Here is a 20453-nt window from a genome sequence, read left to right as displayed (position 1 = left end):
TGAAGGACTTGTACACAATTCCTGGAAGCTGAAAATTAACCAGTTCTTCCATGGCCTGCATACTCACCAGACATTTTACCCATTGAGTACGTTTGGGATGCTCTGGATCGACCTGTACGGCAGAGTGTTCCCACCAATATCCAGCAACTTCACACAGCCATTGAAGAGAAGTGGGACAACATTCCACAGGCCACAATCAACAGCCTGATCAACTCAAAAGGAGATGTGTCATGCTGCATGAGGCAAATGGTGGCCACATCCGATACTGACTGTTTTTCTGATCCACGCCACCTTTTTTAAGGTATCTGTGACCAACAGATGCATAGCTGTATTCCCAGTCATGTGAAATACATAGATTAGGGCCTAATAAATGTATTTAAATTGATTGATTTCCTTATATGAACTGTACCTCAGTAAAATATTTGAAATTGTTCCATGTTGCATTTATATTTTTGTTCAGTGTATGTGCATATCTCAATTAATTGGACCTAGTAGCCCAGTAAATAGTGTATTTCAAGTTGCAATTGCATAGGTAGTGCAGTTTATAATATACAGTTGAATTTAACAGGTGAACAGTTGATCTTTTACATTGAAGTAGGCCTATATATGCTACTGTAAGTACTGTCATTTCTATTTTTTTTGTAGCCTGCCCAAGACAATGTTTCAGAATTCGTGGGCAGTCCATTATATTTATGTTGGGAGAAAAGTTTAATGCAAAACACTGTTGAATTCAAACGTTCTGCTGACAGGTTGTCACGTTCTGACCCTAGTTATTGTGTCAATCCTTTGTTTTTTGGTCAGGACGTGAGCTGGGTGGGCATTCTATGTGTTGTGTTTCTATGTTGGGTTTAATGTGTTGCCTGATATGGTTCTCAATTAGAGGCAGGTGTTTGACGTTTCCTCTGATTGAGAACCATATTAAGGTAGGCTGTTCTCACTGTTTGTTTGTGGGTGATTGTCTTCCGTGTCTGTATGTATGTTCGTACCACACGGGACTGTAGCGTTGGTTTGTAGTCTGTACTTGTTTGTGCGTTCTTCGTGTATTTTGTAAGTTCTCATGTTTTAGGTCAGTCTACGTTGTTTATTTGTTTTGTAGTTTGTTAAAGAGTTTTCGTGTTTCGTCGTTCTGTTAATAAATATTCATTATGTCTTCCCAACCCGCTGCATTTTGGTCTGATCCCTACTCCTCCTCTTCAGACGAAGAGGAGGAGAGAAACCGTTACACAGGTCTACAAGAATTTGCCATTGTTTACTCTTCAGAAACTGACACAGTCCTTTCCCGGATACAGCATAAATTACTGCAAAATATTAAAACATTCTGCTAACAGAGTAAATAGACCGGTAGCTTGTGTTACATTTTTGATCATATGGGCACAGTGCAGTATTGCTGTGCTATAGGAGTGCGACATGTTTGCCTATTTAATCTCAGAGCCTATACCAAGTCAGGATATAGAAACCCACTAATCTATTGCTAAACTAAATATTGAAAAACTATTTGTATTTTGCATAGAAGTGTGGGCTGTAGCATTTAACCTACTTTTAAATTGTTTTCGAATGCGCGGGCAGGCACATGCTACAGTATAGGCAGCATGCATGTTTAGTCACTGCAAAATATCAAAAAATTCTGCCCACACCATTCTGCCCAAAATTCCCATTGCTCTTTCTTTCAGAAACTGTCCTGACCTAATTCCAAATAGTTCCAAATTATACAGTAAATACAGGTAATTATTGTCACCATAAAAGGTGAATGGAGGGCGTTACCAGGCAGAGCTTTAATGTTCGTTCACGCGCGCAGTTTTATGACAGGTCTGATTTATAACTGGAAACATGCGTATGTATTGCATGTGCCAAGTTTATATATCTCTATATTTTTGCATGTGCGCAGACTTTTCAGAAATGGCACAAGCAGAAATTCAGTGTGAAATTTACACAACAGTTTTAAATGAGGCCCCTGGTCAAGGACAACGCAGCTAACTTGATTGTTGCTGTAGTTGAGGCCCAGATTATCCTAAATTTAGATGACCCCAAATCCGGCCTCCCACAAAGCCCTGAGTAACATCAATAATGCCCAGAGATTACTGGCAAAGAGTGAGGAAGGTGGTTTATTTTTTCCATCGCAACTCAACAGCAACTAAAATCCATATGCTGTCCCCAGTCCACCTGGCCTTGCTGCTATTCCAGTTTCAACTGTTCTGCCTGCGGTTATGGAACCCCTACCTGTCCCAGACCTGCTGTTTTCAACTCTTAATGATCGGCTATGAAAAGCCAACTGACATTTATTCCTGATTATTATTTGACCATGCTTGTCATTTATGAACATTTTGAAAATCTTGGCTCTCTCTAATTCTCTCCTCTCTTTTTTTCTCTCTCTCGGAGGACCTGAGCCCTAGGACCATACGTCAGGACTACCGGGCATGATGACTCCTTGCTGTCCCCAGTCCACCTGGCCTTGCTGCTATTCCAGTTTCAACTGTTCTGCCTGCGGTTATGGAACCCCTACCTGTCCCAGACCTGCTGTTTTCAACTCTTAATGATCGGCTATGAAAAGCCAACTGACATTTATTCCTGAATATTATTTGACCATGCTTGTCACTTATGAACATTTTGAACATCTTGGCCATGTTCTGTTATAATCTCCACCCGGCACAGCCAGAAGAGGACTGGCCACCCCTCATAGCCTGGTTCCTCTAGGTTTCTTCCTAGGTTTTGGCCTTTCTACACCTGCATTGCTTGCTGTTTGTGGTTTTAGGCTGGGTTTCTGTACAGCACTTCGAGATATTAGCTGATGTACGAAGGGCTATATAAAATAAACTTGATATGATTTGATATGGAGAAGCAGAAGCTATTTGCCTTGCCATCCCACAAGATGATCTAAGATGTGACCACCTGCTGGAACAGCTCCTAGGATATGCTTGAACGTTTCCTGAAGCAACAACCTGTTGTTTTTGCCACACTCATGTCAAGAGAGCTCAGAAAGGGGGATGACGTGAACACTCTTACTGAGTAGGACTTAAGCAATACAGAAGACATCATGAAGGTGATGGCACCTCTCAAAGTTGCAACTATCATCACGTGTGAAAAGGAGCTCCCAACCATCTAAATGATAGCCCCTCTTCAAGCTAAGCTGAAAAAACCCCACTTCACAGCATTTCATGATGACACCCCGTTAAATCACTGAGATGAAGAGGGCCTTTCTTGAAGACTGGTATTTATTTTATTATTATTGGATCATCTTGATATTTTCCTGTATGTTTGCTTTGACAATGTAAGTGCTTGATCTGTCCATACTAATAAAGCCTATTGAATTGTCAGGTACACACACACACCTCCATTCTTGCACTTTGCACATTAACATTACGTTTCCAAATAGTGAGAACCTGAAGCCCTGAACAGCTTTCCTTTTCCATTTGCTTGACATAAACTGCACTCACAAGCACTGAATGCAAGAGTGTGCAGCCTACAAAAGGCTCTGCAGCAGCACAGCCTATGTGCAGGTTGGTTGAGAGGTACCTTGGACAGCCCTGTCACTTGTTAATACTACTGTAATACTATTTTAGGCTGCTGTATACTCAGTCAAGCCTATATTGAAATATCTGTGGGAGAAAGGTCCTCCTCAAAATTACTTTGAGAACTCCCCAAATTATATAGATTGGGCTATTTATGAAAAATATACAAATTAAAACAATCCACCTAAAACGTTTTGCTCAAAATCATTTTCATCCGTCATCCTCCCTAACTTTTAAGTCACCATGTTTATTTTTTCAAAACATAATTATAAACCTAATTGTGCGGCCAGGTCTCAAATGTTCTTCTCCGCTCCAGTAGGTGGCGGTATGTGCTGTGTAGCCTATAGACAACGCTCCGAGGAAAGCACAGAGGACGAGCGTTGTGGTTGCTGATGATGATGCTGATGCTGGGGACTCGAATGTAAGCAGGGATGAGGATGCTGCCGTAGAAATGGTGGTACGTGGGGCGAACATCCTGAAATGGTTTTGACCGTTGAGGCGAAACAATGCGCCTCTTCAAAGTCTTCGAGGTTTTCATGTCATCACGGCTGAAGAGAATTAGGTAAGAAGAAAAACTTTACTATCCTATTGCTATTTCCATTCCCCAGTTTTGAAGGGTTACATAAATATCGCTGTATGTTTTTACACGGAAGGCCCAGGTGGCTGATTTAAGGGATTATAGTTGTCTTAATTAATATAAATGTGGAATTTGGATTTGAATTGCAGCAGAATGTACTAATGGCCGTGGAATGTATTTAAAATATAGCAATACATTTTGATCCTCCCAATCCATTAATGCCAATCGGCTATTATAGACCTATATCTATTATTGTGCGTATTTTAGTATGATAAGGTTCAGGGCTGGCCTTTTCCAGTGATTGGTTCACGTTGGGAATTGTAGTCCCGTGTTTTTGCTCTCATTTATGCTAAATTACATTCGGTATTATTTTTCCTAATGGTAGGTCTACCGTTATCAAACAATTCCATTGAAAGATGCAATATTATTATAAGATTAGAAAGGCGGCCGTCCAACTGCCAACTCTCTGTCCATTACACGGGAGGATAATAAACTGACTGTTATTGGGGTAGAATATTTGTAACGTGGGACAAGCTTTGTGAGTTCTTGCATAATCTTTATGGGGTGTCGTGCGCCCCCTGTCGCCATAAAGGCGGTAGTAATAGGTGGGTCTCTTGTCAAGCATGAGTCGACGCTGCAGTGCGGACAAAAACTGTGGAGTGGGATGGACCGAGAGCCGTGGCGTTTGAGAGCATATAACCGTATTTTAAACCGAGACATCAATTATTAAAACAAAGCATTGTATCGGACTAGTTTATCGGAATTGGACCCACTGCTTACCTGGATTTTAGTCGTCGACAATGTATTTTAATTGTGCATTCATACAAAGCCTACACCGATACACTGCAGTTCGGAATCATAGGAATCCGCTTGCGTGACACATTTTTGTCGAAGAAATAGGATATTATTCTAGATTAGATTTTTAATTTTGAGTGTTATTTTGAGTGTTATTTTTAATTTGAATAAAATCAAATGTTTGATTGAATTTATTGGAGGTTTCGCTTGGGATAATTGCCTGCTAAATGCATAGGAGTACGGTTCGTTTTAGTGTCGGATATCGGAATAGATGTTTATATGGACCTTTCAAAAGTTCTCGCAATGGATTTGGTCATACATGGGGACATTATGCTATTATTGAGTGTATAGCTGTAGCAGTAAGGCTACTGTTTGTCAGAGGAAGTCTTCTCCCACCTTAAAATCCCAAATGAAGATTCCAAAAAGACGGAAAAGACTAACGTGCCGTCTCTGCGCCAGGTAATATTCTTCATGACATCTCAGTTTGGCTAATAACTTTCACCTAAAGTAGATATCAGTAGGCCTACCGGGCATGAATGGAACTTGCAGGGTGCTTTATTAAAGAGGCTATATATGACGTTTGCCTCTGGGGCTGTGCTTGAGCCAAAAGGGGTGCCCAAAATTTACAGAAATGTCGTCCAGAAATTGAACAAAAAGTTACGTTTAATTGTTGTGTGATAGGGCTATAGCTATTTATTTAACCATATAACCATATTAAACCATATTATTTAACCATTAACCATAAAAAAATACTGCTTGTACACTACTTAACCTGCCCCTTTGTTGGTATTGGTTATTGACTAACTCAAACTCTCTCTTTGCCTGTTATTTGTGAATGTTGAACAGTCAGTTGCCTTAGTAGCAGATAGGTCTACAGAGTTATAGCACACACCCAGTGTAGCGTTAATTTGCTTATAGCCCATCAAGAAGTATCAATTAAACTCAATAGATACATAATACAAATTACAGTTTGTGTTTAAGAGTAAGGCTAAATATTTGTATAATTGTTAGGCTATTATAAATTACTTTAGGATGAGATGTCAGATTTGTGTAATTGTTCCAACTTTTTACTTTCCAGTGTTACATGTAATATTACAGGTTTAACCGTGGCTTGGATCAGGACCTATTTACAACATTTATACTGCCAAATATAGATCTGGCACCTGTGAAGTAATCAATAGATTGTAATATATTTGTTAATGTTTTTCTTTTAATTTTCAACTGTCCATTGCTATATACAGTATGTCTCGTCGTTCTAATCATCGTCTTATATGGATGTTATGCTAAGTTATTGCATTGTATTGTTTGTGTGTATTGTTGTCTATCATAGTATTATTTGTCATCATTGTCTACTCATTCAAATTACAACTGGCATTCTCATAAATATTATTTTTTACATTTAAATATATAAATATCTCTAAACATCATTGCTTTGGTTGTGGAGGCAGTCGTAACAAACCTCTTTGTATTTGTATTTTGTTTTGGCTTGTAGGCTAACAAAGGAGGGTTTTGGCATCGACTAAATTGGCCAAGTTCAGGATTTTTTTCTCAGACGTAAGGTTTTTGAAGAGGTTGTAAATATGGTGAGAGGTTAATGTGTTCTTCAAAGTTCCCTTGGAAATGTGGCTGCACTTTTACCCACCAGTTTGAACACAAAATGGCTGTCGCGGCTTCCTTCGCGGATTTCAAGGAAATTTCATGATTTCGCTTCATAGTTCTGGGAAACTTGAATGCAAACCCTTGGCTTTTCGCAAAGTAGATCCCCTCACACTATTGATAGTGTAGGACAGCAAATACACATTTAGTTGTGTGTTAGAATTGATAGGAGTCTATCAAGTCTCTCACTATTCTCACTGATGCACTGCCGTTATGTTTTGCTATCACAGCCCAGTGAAAATGAGACTATGATGATGCTAATATGATTTTCCTTTTCCAAGATTATTATTGGACTACACCCAAAGGGGGGGTAAACAGACTTGCAGTGTTTCCCTACATAAGCAGAATCTGTCATAACACCTGGAAAGATGGCCTTAATATTATAATAGTTAGACAGAGCATTACATATTATCTTAAACCACACAACCTGAAGCCTACTTTATATGATCTTATAGGGTGGCATCATGATGAGCAGTCACTATAACTGCTGATCAGCAAATTATCTTGATTAATCAATTATTAGTCAGTCATACTTTGGAAAGTATAAAATAAGCTTAAAGGGATAGTTCACTCAAATTACAAAATTACATTAATTTCCTTACCCTTTAAGCAGTCTCGTGACAAGGACACCAATATGATTTGTAAATTGGGTGAACTATCCCTTTAATGATTTAAGGTTAAAGTAAAATATTTATTCCAATTCCATGGCTGTAGTGTGTGGAAGTTAATTTGGAGCTTGTGTAGAGAACGCTAAGTGAGGAAATGCTCCCTGAACACCTTTCCGCCCCGTTCTAGAACTCTGAATGCTTGCTGGTTCAATTCAGTACTTCTGCCTGGTCCTACCTTCACTTGAACTACTTACAATATTGCCTGCTCTTGTGGGTTTTAGAGCAAGTCTGATGAGAGCGCTAGGGCCGCTTTTAGCATGGTGCAATGTTTATGGGACATTCAGATATACAATGTTACGTAGAACGAACATGCACCTCTGACATGTAGAATAAGGAGTCGCGTAAGCGCTATTCATGACATTTCTATCTGCAAGGTTCCACAACATTTGCCTACTGAACATGACCCAAGTCTTGCTACATTTGCATTGTTACTGGCCTGTAATCTTGCTGTGCTATGCGAGTGCTTGAAATATCCACCAGTTATTGGCACATTGACATTCAATGACACAGCATCTATTCACACACTTCCTGCCGTAGCAATGTAAATGTTGGGAACCGACCCAGGTGCATTGACAAACCTTGCTTTAAAGCCATAAGCACTGGCAATACCACCCCCGTAGGCTCACACACTCTGTCTAAACCTATTGTATGTGTTCCAGTGCATTTTGTCACTCTTTTTCACAGCTGACTAATCTGCTAGATAAGGCACACAGTCTCTCTACTGGCCTCAGCCTAGGCATGACTAAGTGCACCCCCCCCCCCCCCCCCCCTGTGCATGCATAACTAAATGGTCCATGGCCCTGCATGCAGTATAGCATGGTTTTGGTACTAACCTACTTACATTCATAACTCTTATCCAGATGTTGTTTACCCAGAATAATCATAAGCATCTAGAAAATACAATTTGATAGATATCGGTTCGAACCCAATACGTATACTGTCTGTAATAGTTTAGAGGGCTAACAGCGACTGACCAGATATTACAATGTAAAAACAGATTTTGTTTTATAAAGTTACATTTACGAAGTGTCTATCTCATCAGGCAAAATTGGTTGCAATGACGTCATGGTCAGGTTGTATAATGAAGTTTTGCTGAAGTCTTTTTAGCAACCAGATCTGGTTGTTATCTGATGACGCCTTGATCTCGTCATGAAGAGGACGTCTTTACCTGATTGTAACAGAGACCAGTTGGTCGTAAACTAGGTATATGACGTCTTCTTAACCCCAAAAGAACGAGTTTACAACCAGAAAATTTGAGGCCAAATAATATTTCCATTACTATTCATTTCATAGATATATTGTCAATTTGTTGTTGTACAGCAGTGTTCAAGACTGAGAATGGTTATGATCCCACTTTATAGTAGGTCACTAAATCCATGTATCACATACAAATTACATATATTGTAGGTACACTATTGGCATATATTGTTACATAATCAAGCTTTTGTTCAAAACTCTTAACTCAGCGCTCAAGCAGAGTGTGATGTACTGTGCTTCAAGTGCCAAAAGTCATTTGAAATTTGATTTGGCCACACCCTAAGGAAAGTGCATCTCCTTATTGGGCCTGATGTTATTCAGATATGAAGGACATTTCGTATCCATGGACAAATATAGTCGCTGTAGTTGATGTACCTCCAACATACAATATACCTAAGGCCTTATTATCCATTGTTCACTTGAGGCAAGAAATGCAGAGTATGTACTGTTTGTCCCCCTTGTTCTTTCAAGACAATCTAGATGTCCAACTACAACCGTCAATACCAGCAAGCTTTCTGTATGACCAGGGTATTTGCACGGACAACTGCAAATACCATTTTGTTTTCTCCTCCACTTTGGCCCGAGCTAACAAAACGAATGGCTTTGTAAGACAACCCTGACTTATGCCTTTTGCTTTGAGTGCGCTGTGTGATGCCTGCTCTTGGGTATTGTGTTAAATGAAAGGGAATAAGACTGACTTATGTCCTATTGAATATCCTTTTCCAGATAAATGGCTCATTTAAGTTGGGAGCTGCTCGCGTTCTGTCGGGCTGGCAGATGCAGTGCCTAGTGCCAGCCCTCCAGGACCACGCCAACATGAATGGGACTGGGGAGACGGCGGACATACTGCCGCCTAACTGCATGGTCAAGGACCGATGGAAAGTGGTAAGTACGCTACATAGTAGATCTAGTCGTGGTTTTGTCTTCGTGTATAGTCTCTCTATATCAGTGTTTCCCTAAGGGGCTTAGTACAAGGTTACCTTCACACACACAGATTTGACTCCCCATTACTAAGGTTCTACGTGTCTCACCAGAATTAAAGGGATAGTGTACTCGAAAATCTGTGATTTCATACCTTGAAGTAGAGAAGATAAATCCAAAATCAGTTTGTCAGGTTTTTTCATACCTTTAAAGCAAGCAAATTACAGAATTCTGCAGGCCTCCATCCAGCCTGAATGGGAAAGATTGTAACTAACTAATACACAGCAGTATCCATTCCCTGTCGTTCCTATTCATTTGGGACCACAAGATTGTCCAATGATTTAAAGGCTACTTCTGGAGCTACAGAACAGAATGTAAAATTGACTCAATACAGATTTTGGGGTGTTAAATCATTTTGTGGTGAAATGTCCCTTTAATGGTATCTGACAAACTTTTTGGGGTTACTTCTGGCCCTTTAATTATGGATCCTATACGCAGTTCCACACATTTGGCCCACTAAATTAAGAAAGTGATAGCGCAACAGCCAAAGTTACTGTGCTTCTGATGGTGATCACTTGGACGACCCTGTCAGAACCAATCGCGGATTGACAGATCCCTCTGCCAAAGAGCTGAGGAAGAAAGTAGAGGGTGTTTGCGGATGGCTGGTAAATATTTGTCTTCGGCACTTGGCTGTCACGATCAAGCCATAAATGATAATAGGGTTGTTCAAATCACTTAAGTACTTGGTGAAAGAATCATAAAGGCAATAGAGGAGTTGAGGAAGTGGGGCTGGAGAAGGAGGGATGGGACAAAGGAGGGCAACTATCTAATCACTCAGAAAAAAATGAATTTACTCGATTACTGTTCGACCAATAAGACACACCTCTCTATCGCCTGGTCCCAGATCAGTTTGTCCTGTCTTGCCAACACATTTTGGTTGTTGTCATGCCAAACAATGACAACGACCATAGGAGTTGGCAAGAGCACAAACAGATCTAGGATCAGGCTAACCTACTCTTCCATCAAAACTGGTGTTCCTCGTGCAAAAGGGTTTGTCAAGTTGAACTTCAATTTGATTAGCACAGTACATTTATTTCGTTGATTTAAAGCCAGCATTCGAACAGCGCAAGAAGAATGTTATTTAATACACCTTTTATCTTCGACACCTTTCTAGCTGAAGAAAATCGGAGGAGGAGGTTTTGGGGAGATCTACGAAGCGCTGGACCTATTGACGCGGGAGAACGTGGCGTTGAAGGTGGAGTCGGCCCAGCAGCCCAAACAGGTCCTGAAGATGGAGGTGGCAGTCCTGAAGAAACTGCAGGGTAAGGGCCCACTGCAGCGGCCATTTTGGAACTTTTCTGCTAGTTTTTATAACAATGAGCCTGGCAGTGCCACTGCGGCAGCCATTTTGTGTTTACCATTCTGCTTAGTCAATGAGTATGAAGGTGTCTGTGCTGCTCAGCCATTCTTCATTGACTTGTCATTCTCACAGTAAATGGCATTCTTTGTTGATGTCTCTTGACTTGAACCCAGATCCCACCTCTGACACCATGTGTCAACATACTTTGTATTATAGTCATGACAGACAAATATATAAAGTTTCAGTCAGCTACAGTACATAGTCAAGTAAGAACATTTGTCTTTCCTGTGTAAGATAAATATGTGTTACATCAATACTGCTTAAGACTGCACTTATGATTGGTTATAAAAATCTGCTATGTCATACTCATGACAGTCTAGTAAGAAGCGTAACCATCTCTCCTCATGACAGCACAACGTAGGTCTCAGGACAGTAGAACCAGGTAAAGTGTTACTGCTTTGGGTTTCCTTTGAGACGTCGTGTCAGAGAGTGACACAAAAGGAATTTCCTCTCATATTGTCATGACCACCCTTAAGCGTCCTACAGCGTTAAAAGCTGCAGAGCCATGCAGTCTACCGTGACAGACGTCTGCAACTCCATAAAGAGCCAATTACATTCGTTTAGTAAATATGTAATAATGGGCTGCCAGACTATTGTGACTAGGTGGCTGTGGACTTTGAATAGAGCTTTTGTCCAAGTGGCTAGGGAGAGGAACAATGGCTCTGTCTGCCCTGCATTAAGCTAGTTTAATGGAGCCTTCCCTTCCGCCTGTCCTAATTTAGTGGGTCACCGATGCGCTATTAAAGCATATCTGTTTCGCTTTTTGCATTTTTGGTGTGCTGCTTGCATTATGGCCCTTGAATCTTTTGCTCGAGGCTCAAGCAAATGCGGAAACAGATGTCTCTCTCGCTTACCACACCCATAGTAGCTTCACGGAAGAGTGGCTAAGAATAGCTTAGACCTAATGAATCAATAGGTAACCTACGGTAGTCAACTACTCCACATCATTGCTCATGTTGTTATTGATTAAGGGGCCTTTGATCTCCTTGAAGTTCAGTGTAGGTCAAATGTCTACAAGGCCATTATGTAGTAGCTGTAGTGAAAAATACTCCACTCATGATAAAAAGGCACTTAAAAATGTGCCTGAAGGATAAGCAATATAATGCTGTTTGTTTTTGGTTAATACGTACATCGGTAGGAAGTAGAGAGGTCCCAACAATCAGATATCTTACAATTGTGCCCTTAAAGCCAAACATGCATCCTCACAGTACTTTATTGATGCTTGATTGCATGGTCCCGACAGTATATCCAAAAACAGTGAACAAATTAGAGCAAATCCTTTGACTTAGACTATGCCTTTAATTCTGCCATAACGGGCCCTCTATATGTTTTTATGTATATTAACTGTTGTGACTCAAAGCATGTTCTTGCATGCTGGGTGGGGCAGCAGTATCGTGTTAAACGGGATGGTGATCACGTGGCACATAGAATGAGGGCAACTCTCCTCCTGGAGTATGCACGTCAATGTGCCAGGGTGACAAGTGACTCACTTTGGCTACGAGTCTTCGTCACAATATGAGGGGGAAAAGTAACCTCGAAAGCTGTCACACGTCAGCCACAGTGTGTGACTGTCGCCCAAAGCGACACATGATTGGTTTGCAACATGTACTATGTCTTTGAAGAAGCTAATGTTTATGTGTGTGTGTGTGTGTGTGTGTGTGTGTGTGTGTTGGTATTTCTATGTACATATTAAAGGAAGACTCTGCAATGTGACATCATCAAAGCGGGGCGAAACAACAAACAAATTCAAATCAGCTTAGACTGCCCTTCCCAGCATTCCCATATCATGAGGTGCCAATACTGTTGTCGTTGTAAGCAGGACTGTAAGCAGGACGACACCCTTTGGCATATGATGATGTCATATTATAGACTATACCTTTTTAAATATCAAACAACCAAAACGATGAGATCAAATGAAGTTCCCTCAGATTTTTTTTTTTTTTTAAGTCTGAGATTCCTAAATGTTCGGTGCTAACTGAGTCACATTAACACGGTGCTCCATCAAAAGATTAATGGTGCATGAGGAATAACAATGATTTATGCCCAACTGATCATCCTTAATTGGGATTAACTGTGAAGAAAAGGAAGACCAGGAAACATGGACTGCCCGGCTTATTCCTTTGTCCAGTTTTATTTGTCTGGCAATATTTTATATTTTATAGAGTATTTAACACAAGGCCATGTCCTAGAGAAAGACAGAAGTTCTGGAAAGAACAGTCCTAAGACAGAAGAAAACCTGGAAAGAAAAGATGACTTTCTCCTTTCTTCAGCCATTGAGTGTCAACATGAGTGGTTCTGCTGTATTTGCATTGATTGGTATGGGAATTTCAAAATGGATCTCACCTAGGCCCTGTCACCACTCTCATCTCCCTGGTGTAACCAATGAAAACCAATCCAATCATCAAGTTGAAGTGAAATGGAATATTTTGGCGTCGGCATCTTTGAACTACGATTCTTAAAATATGCTTTTTTGTTTAGGTAAAAACCACGTGTGCAAATTTATTGGCTGTGGGAGAAATGACAAATTCAACTACGTGGTCATGCAACTTCAGGTAAGAAGCTGACATTTGCTTTTTTGAAAGATTGACCACCATCCTCAAAAAGCATTCTGTGAGAATCTGACCACAATTCAACAAAACACACGCAATTTTATAAAGCCTGCATAAAGCATTGTGAAATGTGAAGTCTTTGCAAATAGGCCATATTAACTGAATAAATGATTCATAAGCAGCGGCTGGTTAGAGGCTGACAAAGCACATACTGATGATGGACAATAAATGCAAATGTCATATGTGACATGATCCAACATAGCATTGTCAGCCTTCTATAATATGAAAGTATCTAGCACATACTGATGATGGACAATAAATGCAAATGTCATATGTGACATGATCCAACATAGCATTGTCAGCCTTCTATAATATGAAAGTATCTTATGGAAAGTCTATACCTGTGTCGATTGAGACACAGCCTATAAAGCTATTCTGCCATGTTACTTGGGTGTAAAAATCCATCATGACCAGACTTTTGGTACTGTATGACTTATTGACAAGGCTGCAATCAGCTTCCAATACATAAAGAACTCTATGTGCTGTACAGAATTGACTTGATATGCTGTGATGACTTAGCCAAGCCAATGCCCAGGTTCGAAAGAATTCATTTAAGAAGTATCACATTTTATTTTAGTTAAATTGAAACTCAGGGTTGTACTCATAAGGCATGACATGGAAGAAAACATACTGAAACATTTTGAAATATATTGAAACATATTGAAACATACAACAGTGGCCAATTAGTTTAGACTACAGTCTAATAGTCTAAATTAGTTTAGACTATTAGACTGTAGGCCTAATGACAATCGCAGAATGTCATTACAATACATGTACAGTAGGTGTTTTGTGACTGATGTCTCTTTGCATTCATCAAATTGCGAGTGCACAGTGCAGTGTTGGGGTTTGGATCCTGAAATGATTTTGTCAGTGGACGAACGTAGCCAACAGGAACGCCTTTGTTAAGTGATTGTTTGACAATCAGATGAAAACATCATGACTGGTTGTGTTTATGCCGCATTAAAAGCGAGAGGCGGTGTGTCCATCAGGCTAGGGGGAAGCTTTCCATAAAGTAAATGTAATTAAATTGCCAAAATGATATAGCCTAATTAGCTTACTCCCCTTATACAGAAATAAATTAAATCATTCAAAATAGGCTACTACACCAGAAAGCATGATTTGGCCACAGAGGACCATTTGCTTCTTTAAAAAAAAGCTGTGGATTGTTTTCAATTGCATAGCCTACAGAAGGAAGGGCCCGCAATTTGGGCAGCTCGCTCTGCAAATAGATGATTGTTGAGTTGTGACTGTCAGTGAAAAGCAGAGAGACCCAGCCAAGCATATTGTAATATTTCAAAATTCTATCTTGTATTTGTAACCTAGGCTTACTTAACGCCACTACGCGCTGCATTGAACAGTCTTTTCTGCGAACAGCGATTTAGTTATATTATTAGCCTAAATTATGACTATCCAATCAAATCACATTAGGAATAGTAGGCTATCTTACGTAAGTCTGCAAATGCGAGGATGCATGGAATGCTTTATTTAAGGTGCATGTTTATGGTGAAAATTAGCTTCCCCAAACTTGAAACCCAAGCACTATGTTAATAGGTATTGCATGTTAAGTGATATGACAAATCTTTACTAGGCCTAGGTTACACAGACATCATATATGAAATGAATAAGGATTCTATATGTAATTCTATGATTCCACCTAGGTGATTGGGTGTCCCGTTCCGATAAGAAATGATGTGTTCTTTCGCACAAAACCTGTTTCTTTACATATGGTTGGTTTTCTGGAGTAGGGTGAAGTTGCCCCTAAATGCTGATTTTGGGTCAGATTTGTATTTTCCCCACCAAAGGTTAAGGTTAGGATTGGGGGGGGGGGGAGCTGATCCTAGATCTGTACCTAGAGGTAACTTCACCCCAGAGCGTTGTTTTGTTTTGGGGGGTGGAGCAGGGACGCAATTTGGCGGACCTGAGGAGGAGCCAGCCTCGGGGGACTTTCACCATGAGCACCACGCTCCGCCTGGGGAAACAGATCCTGGAGTCTATAGAGGCCATCCACTCTGTTGGCTTCCTGCATCGAGATATCAAACCGGTACGTAACATACAGATGCAGACTTGTTTTTGTTGCACGTGTCGTGGCACAGCATGCCACAGCTTTATGAAGGGTTATCCGTGCTAATTCTAAAATACAATGCTTAAATGCAAATGTGTGTCATTTTTGCATTCTAATTTACCATTTAACCATTGCATTTTAGAGTTGGCACTGAGAACCTTCCATAATGCTGTGGCATGTTGTGCTGTGACGCATGGGGAAAAGACTGCATCTGTATTGTCCATCAAAACGGAAATGTCTTTTTGCCATCGGTTTGTTTCATTCGCAATCTCAGACACCACATTCACACACACGCAGAATTGGGTGAGCAGCAGAACAGCACCCCTGGAGCAGGTTAGTGGTTAAGTGCTTTGCTCAAGGGCACAACGGCAATCTGTGGCTTCTTAGATGGTCCTATAGCTGATGTTTCATCAATGCCCCCCCTTAAGAACAAGCACCCCTCCTGGCTAGGTCTAAAGGCACAGTGATGGTTCCTTGGTGTTGCTACAATAGCCCCACACTCTTACCGATTGAGCCACACGACCATATCTGTAATGCACTGAATAATCATGTATTTTCTCTGCAGTCAAACTTCGCCATGGGAAGGCTGCCTTCGACCTTGAGGAAGTGTTACATGTTGGACTTCGGCCTCGCGCGGCAGTACACCAATACCACTGGAGAAGTCCGCCCTGTAAGTCTCCTCTTTTGTTCCTTTGCTTTGGTTTGTCCTACCAAATGTTTGTTTACATTTGAGTCATTTAGCAGACGCTCTTATCCATTAAGTGCCTTGCTCAAGGGCACATCTACAGAGCCTTGCCGACTTGGGGATTCGAACCAGCAACCTTTACTGTCCCAACGCTCTAACCGCTAGGCTAACCGCTACCTGCCGCCCAGTTCAATGTTATTGTAATGTTATTAGAATAATGTCCAGCTCGTGGGTAAGTTCCAGGTCATCTTTATTGCAATGGTGAGGCTGCACAGATTAGCAGGTCTGAGATTCCAACATCTGGGCCTATCATTTATAAACCATCTCAGAGTAGGAGTGCAGATCTAGGATCATGTCCCCCTGTCCATGTATTTATGATCTAAAAGGCAAACGTGATTCTAACTTAGCATCCTACTCTGAGACTCATTATGAAATGGTCATACGATATATCCCTGTTTTGCGATGTGCAGCGCGACAGAAATGAGCCAGACCTGGAACGCGCCCAGTGTTCCCTAAATGGTGGGGTCAGGATCAATGACGTCACATGACCCACCCTAAAGCATGTAACACTGAGAATCTCACTGCCGATAGACTGCCGATAGGTACTTATCACAGTGGGAGGCCGTTCCTTCTCTTGCTAGAACAAAAGCGGTACCGTCGAACCTACGAATCGCAACGCTCGTCAGTGGCCAACAACTTGACTTTGAGCCAATCCGAGAGCATGAGAATTTTGGGGGGGCATTTTCTTTGTACATCCACGGACGAGGCAGTCACACTTCATATACAATGTAGGCTATGGGATGGTAGTTAGCTAAATGCACAGACGCAATGCGCACAACACTTAATTACTTCCTCCAAGAGTGAAACAGGGAAGGATTACCTGGATTTGTCCAATAACAAACACACATTTTCAGTTTTTGTGTTACAAAACAAGTTTTCCTTTGGGTCTGTGCCATAATGAACAAGAACCTTGTCTAGGTTGTGGGTCACAATGCAGAATTTTGAGGATCACTGGACTATATTATCATCGTTGGTACTGTTTTGTTTACGTTCAGACCCTGGGTTTGGTGCATTGCAGTACAATTCATGCACAAGTGAGCTCATTCATTGTACAATATCTGAATCCTTGTTTTACTGTTCCTTGTTTACATGGGTAGCTGTCCAATATGCCTGGTGGTATCGGCTTTTTAAAAAAGCGCTTAGGGCCGGTTTGCCGGACCCAGATTAAACCTATTACCGGACTAAAATATATGCTCAATGGAGAATCACCATTGAAAGTGCTTTGATATCCAGGAATAGGTTTAATCTGAGTCTGGGAAACCTGTCGGTAATGTACAAAATCAAACAGATGACAGTTAAAATGCATTATCCAGTGACTGCTTATGACATCGGTTATGTTGTGTTAGCTAATGATAGTACAGTGACATCTTCAAAGTGACATCTTAAAAATGGATGGATCATATTGGTTATATTTGTGCCTAGTCCATGGTTTGGCTAATATATACTGTAAGATATGCCACTTAGCAGACACTTTTATTTTTTTTGTATGAGATTTCCTGCAGGCTTTGGTCATTTCTATCAGCCTTTTAAAATGACCCAGAAAACCCTTTTTATTTACAATATCAGTCTTATTTAATCATTTGGGTGTCAAGTGGAAGCCTCTCCATCATTTTCAAATTGAGTTGAAATGTTCAGCCCATTTGTCATTCACATCATACACAGTAATCCCTGGCTTTTGTAGTTAGTTTACATGCTAATCAAAGTCTTAGGGGATATGCGACCGAAACTAAGCCGAAGAAGGACTAACCTCCCCCTTACGACCGGCACACTCTCTCTCTCCCTTTTCCTTCACTCAATCTCTTTTTTATCACTCTCTTTTTCTCAGTCTCTCTCTCTCTCTTTTTCTCAGTCTCTCTCTCTCTCTTTTTCTCAGTCTCTCTCTCTCTCTCTTTTTCTCAGTCTCTCTCTCTCTCTTTTTCTCTGTCTCTCTCTCTCTCTCTTTTTCTCAGTCTCTCTCTCTCTCTCTTTTTCTCTCTCTCTCTCTCTCTCTCTCTCTCTCTCTCACAAACACATTCTATCAAGCAAATGTGCGCACACACATACACACCTTCATCCCAGAGAGAGGTATCCAAAGTGCTTTCTCTCAGTCTGTGGTGTCTTGTCTTTTTTTAGCTCACTTCAAGTCAAGTATGAGTCGTCCACTCTTACAGCAACTCTCTCCCTCCTCCCCCCTTTGCTCCTCCGTCTCATTCATCCTCTCCCATCCCCTCTTATCGACTGCATTTTCAATCTCTCCTCTTCTTCCCGCCTTTGATCTTCCCTATTCTTCTCTTCTTCTTCACTTCCATCCTGTCATTTCCTCCTCTCCCAACTTCTCCCTGTCTCCTTTTATCTCTCTTAATCTCTTCTAGCACTTTCACCTCCTCTTCTTTTTTCTCCCTCTCATCAATTGCTTATGCATTCATCCTCCTCTCCACTGGACTCTTCTTCCCCTTTGTGTCTCTTCTTTTTCCTCCCCTCCCTTCTTTCCTCTTCTCCTCTCCCCTCCTTGTCACTAGACTCTCTCAGGTAACTTCTATCTTCTCTCCTTTCCCCTCTTGCCCCTTCTACATTTCTGTCATCCACTCCATTTCTCTTTCGGATCCTCTCCCTTTCCATTTCTCTCCCCTCCTCTCCCCTCCTTTTGCCTCCCATTTCTTAGGCACCACTCTCCCTTCCCTCTGTTTTCCTACTCTCGTCTCTTTGACTCAGTCACTATCTGCTCTCCTCTATTTCTCTCTGCCACTTCCCTCCCTCTCCTCTCCCCCCTCCCTCATATCTCTGGCTCTACCACTCTGTGTCCTCATGCAGCCCCCCCCCCCCCTTTCTCCCTCTCTGTGTTCGGAGCTCTGTGAGTGCAGCAGCGTGAGATGAATATTTAATTTGCATGCATGCGTCAGTGGGCAATGCCCCGGGGCATCGCTCCCCCCTTTACCCCCCAACACCCTTCTCTCACTCTCTGATTTTTTTCTTCTTCTAGCCAGTACAGCTGAGTCAGCTTCAGCTCATTGATTTGTGATGAATGCGAGGCTCTGGCTCCCTCTCTCTCTCTCTCTCTCTCTCTCTGCGTTATCCCTTTTTCTCTCCCATTTGCCTCTCCCTCTTTCTGTCTACCTCTCACCCTCCTGTTTGTCTCTCCATCTTGCTTTATTTAACTCCCCCTGCTTCCTTGTCTGTCTCTCGTTCTTTACCCCTGCTTCCCTCCCTCCTTCTCATTCCATCTCCCTTCTCTCTTCATCTCCCTCTTCCCCCAGTCCCTGGCAAATAGCCATGTATGCCTCTCTCCTACCCTGAGGCAGCCAGATCTCCAGGGAAGGATGTGTCAGGGGCCTCTCCAGTCCAAATGACCTTCACCTTGCCACTATGTCAGCCCCTTAGCCATAAAGCATATTTGTTAGCACATAGCCGTCAGCCCCCAGCCATTTGCCACAAAGCATATTTGTTAGCATGTAGCTTTTAGCATCCAGTGCTTGTGCAGTGAATGACCTACCAGCTGCTACATACTGTAGTGTTCTCTCCGCAATGAAGAGGGATCTTCCCTCACTTTCCTTCCCTGATAACTGAATAAATCATTGTGGGTAATAAATAGCGGAGCTATTTTTCCTCCCGTGGCATGCGTCATGCGTTTCTCAGAAATCTTGTTTTCCATGACTGCTGCTGGGAAGTGGAAAATAATTATGTATGTAGAGATTTTGGCATGCTAATTCATTTCCTATAACATGTCTCTGTATAACACTATATAACACCATTATATAGGCATAATTAAGGCTGTTTCATGCACATTATTGCCTCTTGGATAGGATAACACTCAATCCACTTGCATACCTACAGTAGGTGATAAAATGGGATGCAGTTTTTGAAACTTGAAAACAGCCAGTTGAAAAAAGTAAGGTCCCTACTCACCAGCAGTTCCCAAAAATCAAACTGAAACGTTTTCTGAATGTGTGATGTTGTAAGCCAGAATGTGATTGTTACAGGAAATTGATACACATTTACATACATTTTTTTAAATATATTTCAGCCAGAATTGTGGCCATTGGTGGTCAGCAAGGACATTACTTATTGTGTATATATAGTTCTGTCTCTATTACATAAACGCCAATAGAAAATGTTTGACTGCCATTACCTGCCATTACCATGTGTAATTTAGACCTCATGAACGTCACTGTTTTCCTATGTGATGTGTGCCTATTTATTTTACATTTCCTTACATTTATTCATACATTTTATTTCAGTGCTTGCCTTTGTTTTGTGTTTT

The 20453-nt window shown here is 41.2% G+C and overlaps 1 protein-coding gene and 1 long non-coding RNA gene across 6 annotated transcripts in view; one reads left to right on the top strand and one right to left on the bottom strand.

Moving 5' to 3' along the window:
* Window positions 1-20453, bottom strand: part of LOC129839430 (uncharacterized) — a 200586-nt gene that overhangs the window by 155150 nt on the left and 24983 nt on the right. The window lies entirely within an intron of this gene.
* Window positions 3874-20453, top strand: part of ttbk1a (tau tubulin kinase 1a) — a 51724-nt gene continuing 35144 nt past the window's right edge. Inside the window, exons 1-7 of one of the 5 annotated variants that reach the window (XM_055906708.1) lie at window positions 4699-5337; window positions 6371-6461; window positions 9186-9344; window positions 10555-10702; window positions 13279-13352; window positions 15310-15450; window positions 16037-16141. In XM_055906708.1, coding sequence (XP_055762683.1) covers window positions 6459-6461; window positions 9186-9344; window positions 10555-10702; window positions 13279-13352; window positions 15310-15450; window positions 16037-16141 — 630 coding nt within the window. In that variant the 5' untranslated portion in view covers window positions 4699-5337; window positions 6371-6458. Of the gene's footprint in view, window positions 4069-4698; window positions 5338-6370; window positions 6462-9185; window positions 9345-10554; window positions 10703-13278; window positions 13354-15298; window positions 15451-16036; window positions 16142-20453 lie in introns of those variants that run through there. The other 4 variants (XM_055906697.1, XM_055906686.1, XM_055906716.1 and 1 more) reach the window with 4 other exon arrangements.

The sequence above is a fragment of the Salvelinus fontinalis genome, chromosome 3 (genome assembly GCF_029448725.1).
Source record: "Salvelinus fontinalis isolate EN_2023a chromosome 3, ASM2944872v1, whole genome shotgun sequence".
Lineage (NCBI taxonomy): Eukaryota > Metazoa > Chordata > Actinopteri > Salmoniformes > Salmonidae > Salvelinus > Salvelinus fontinalis.
Note: the sequence above shows the minus strand (reverse complement) of the source record. Positions and strands in the feature narration are given on the sequence as shown.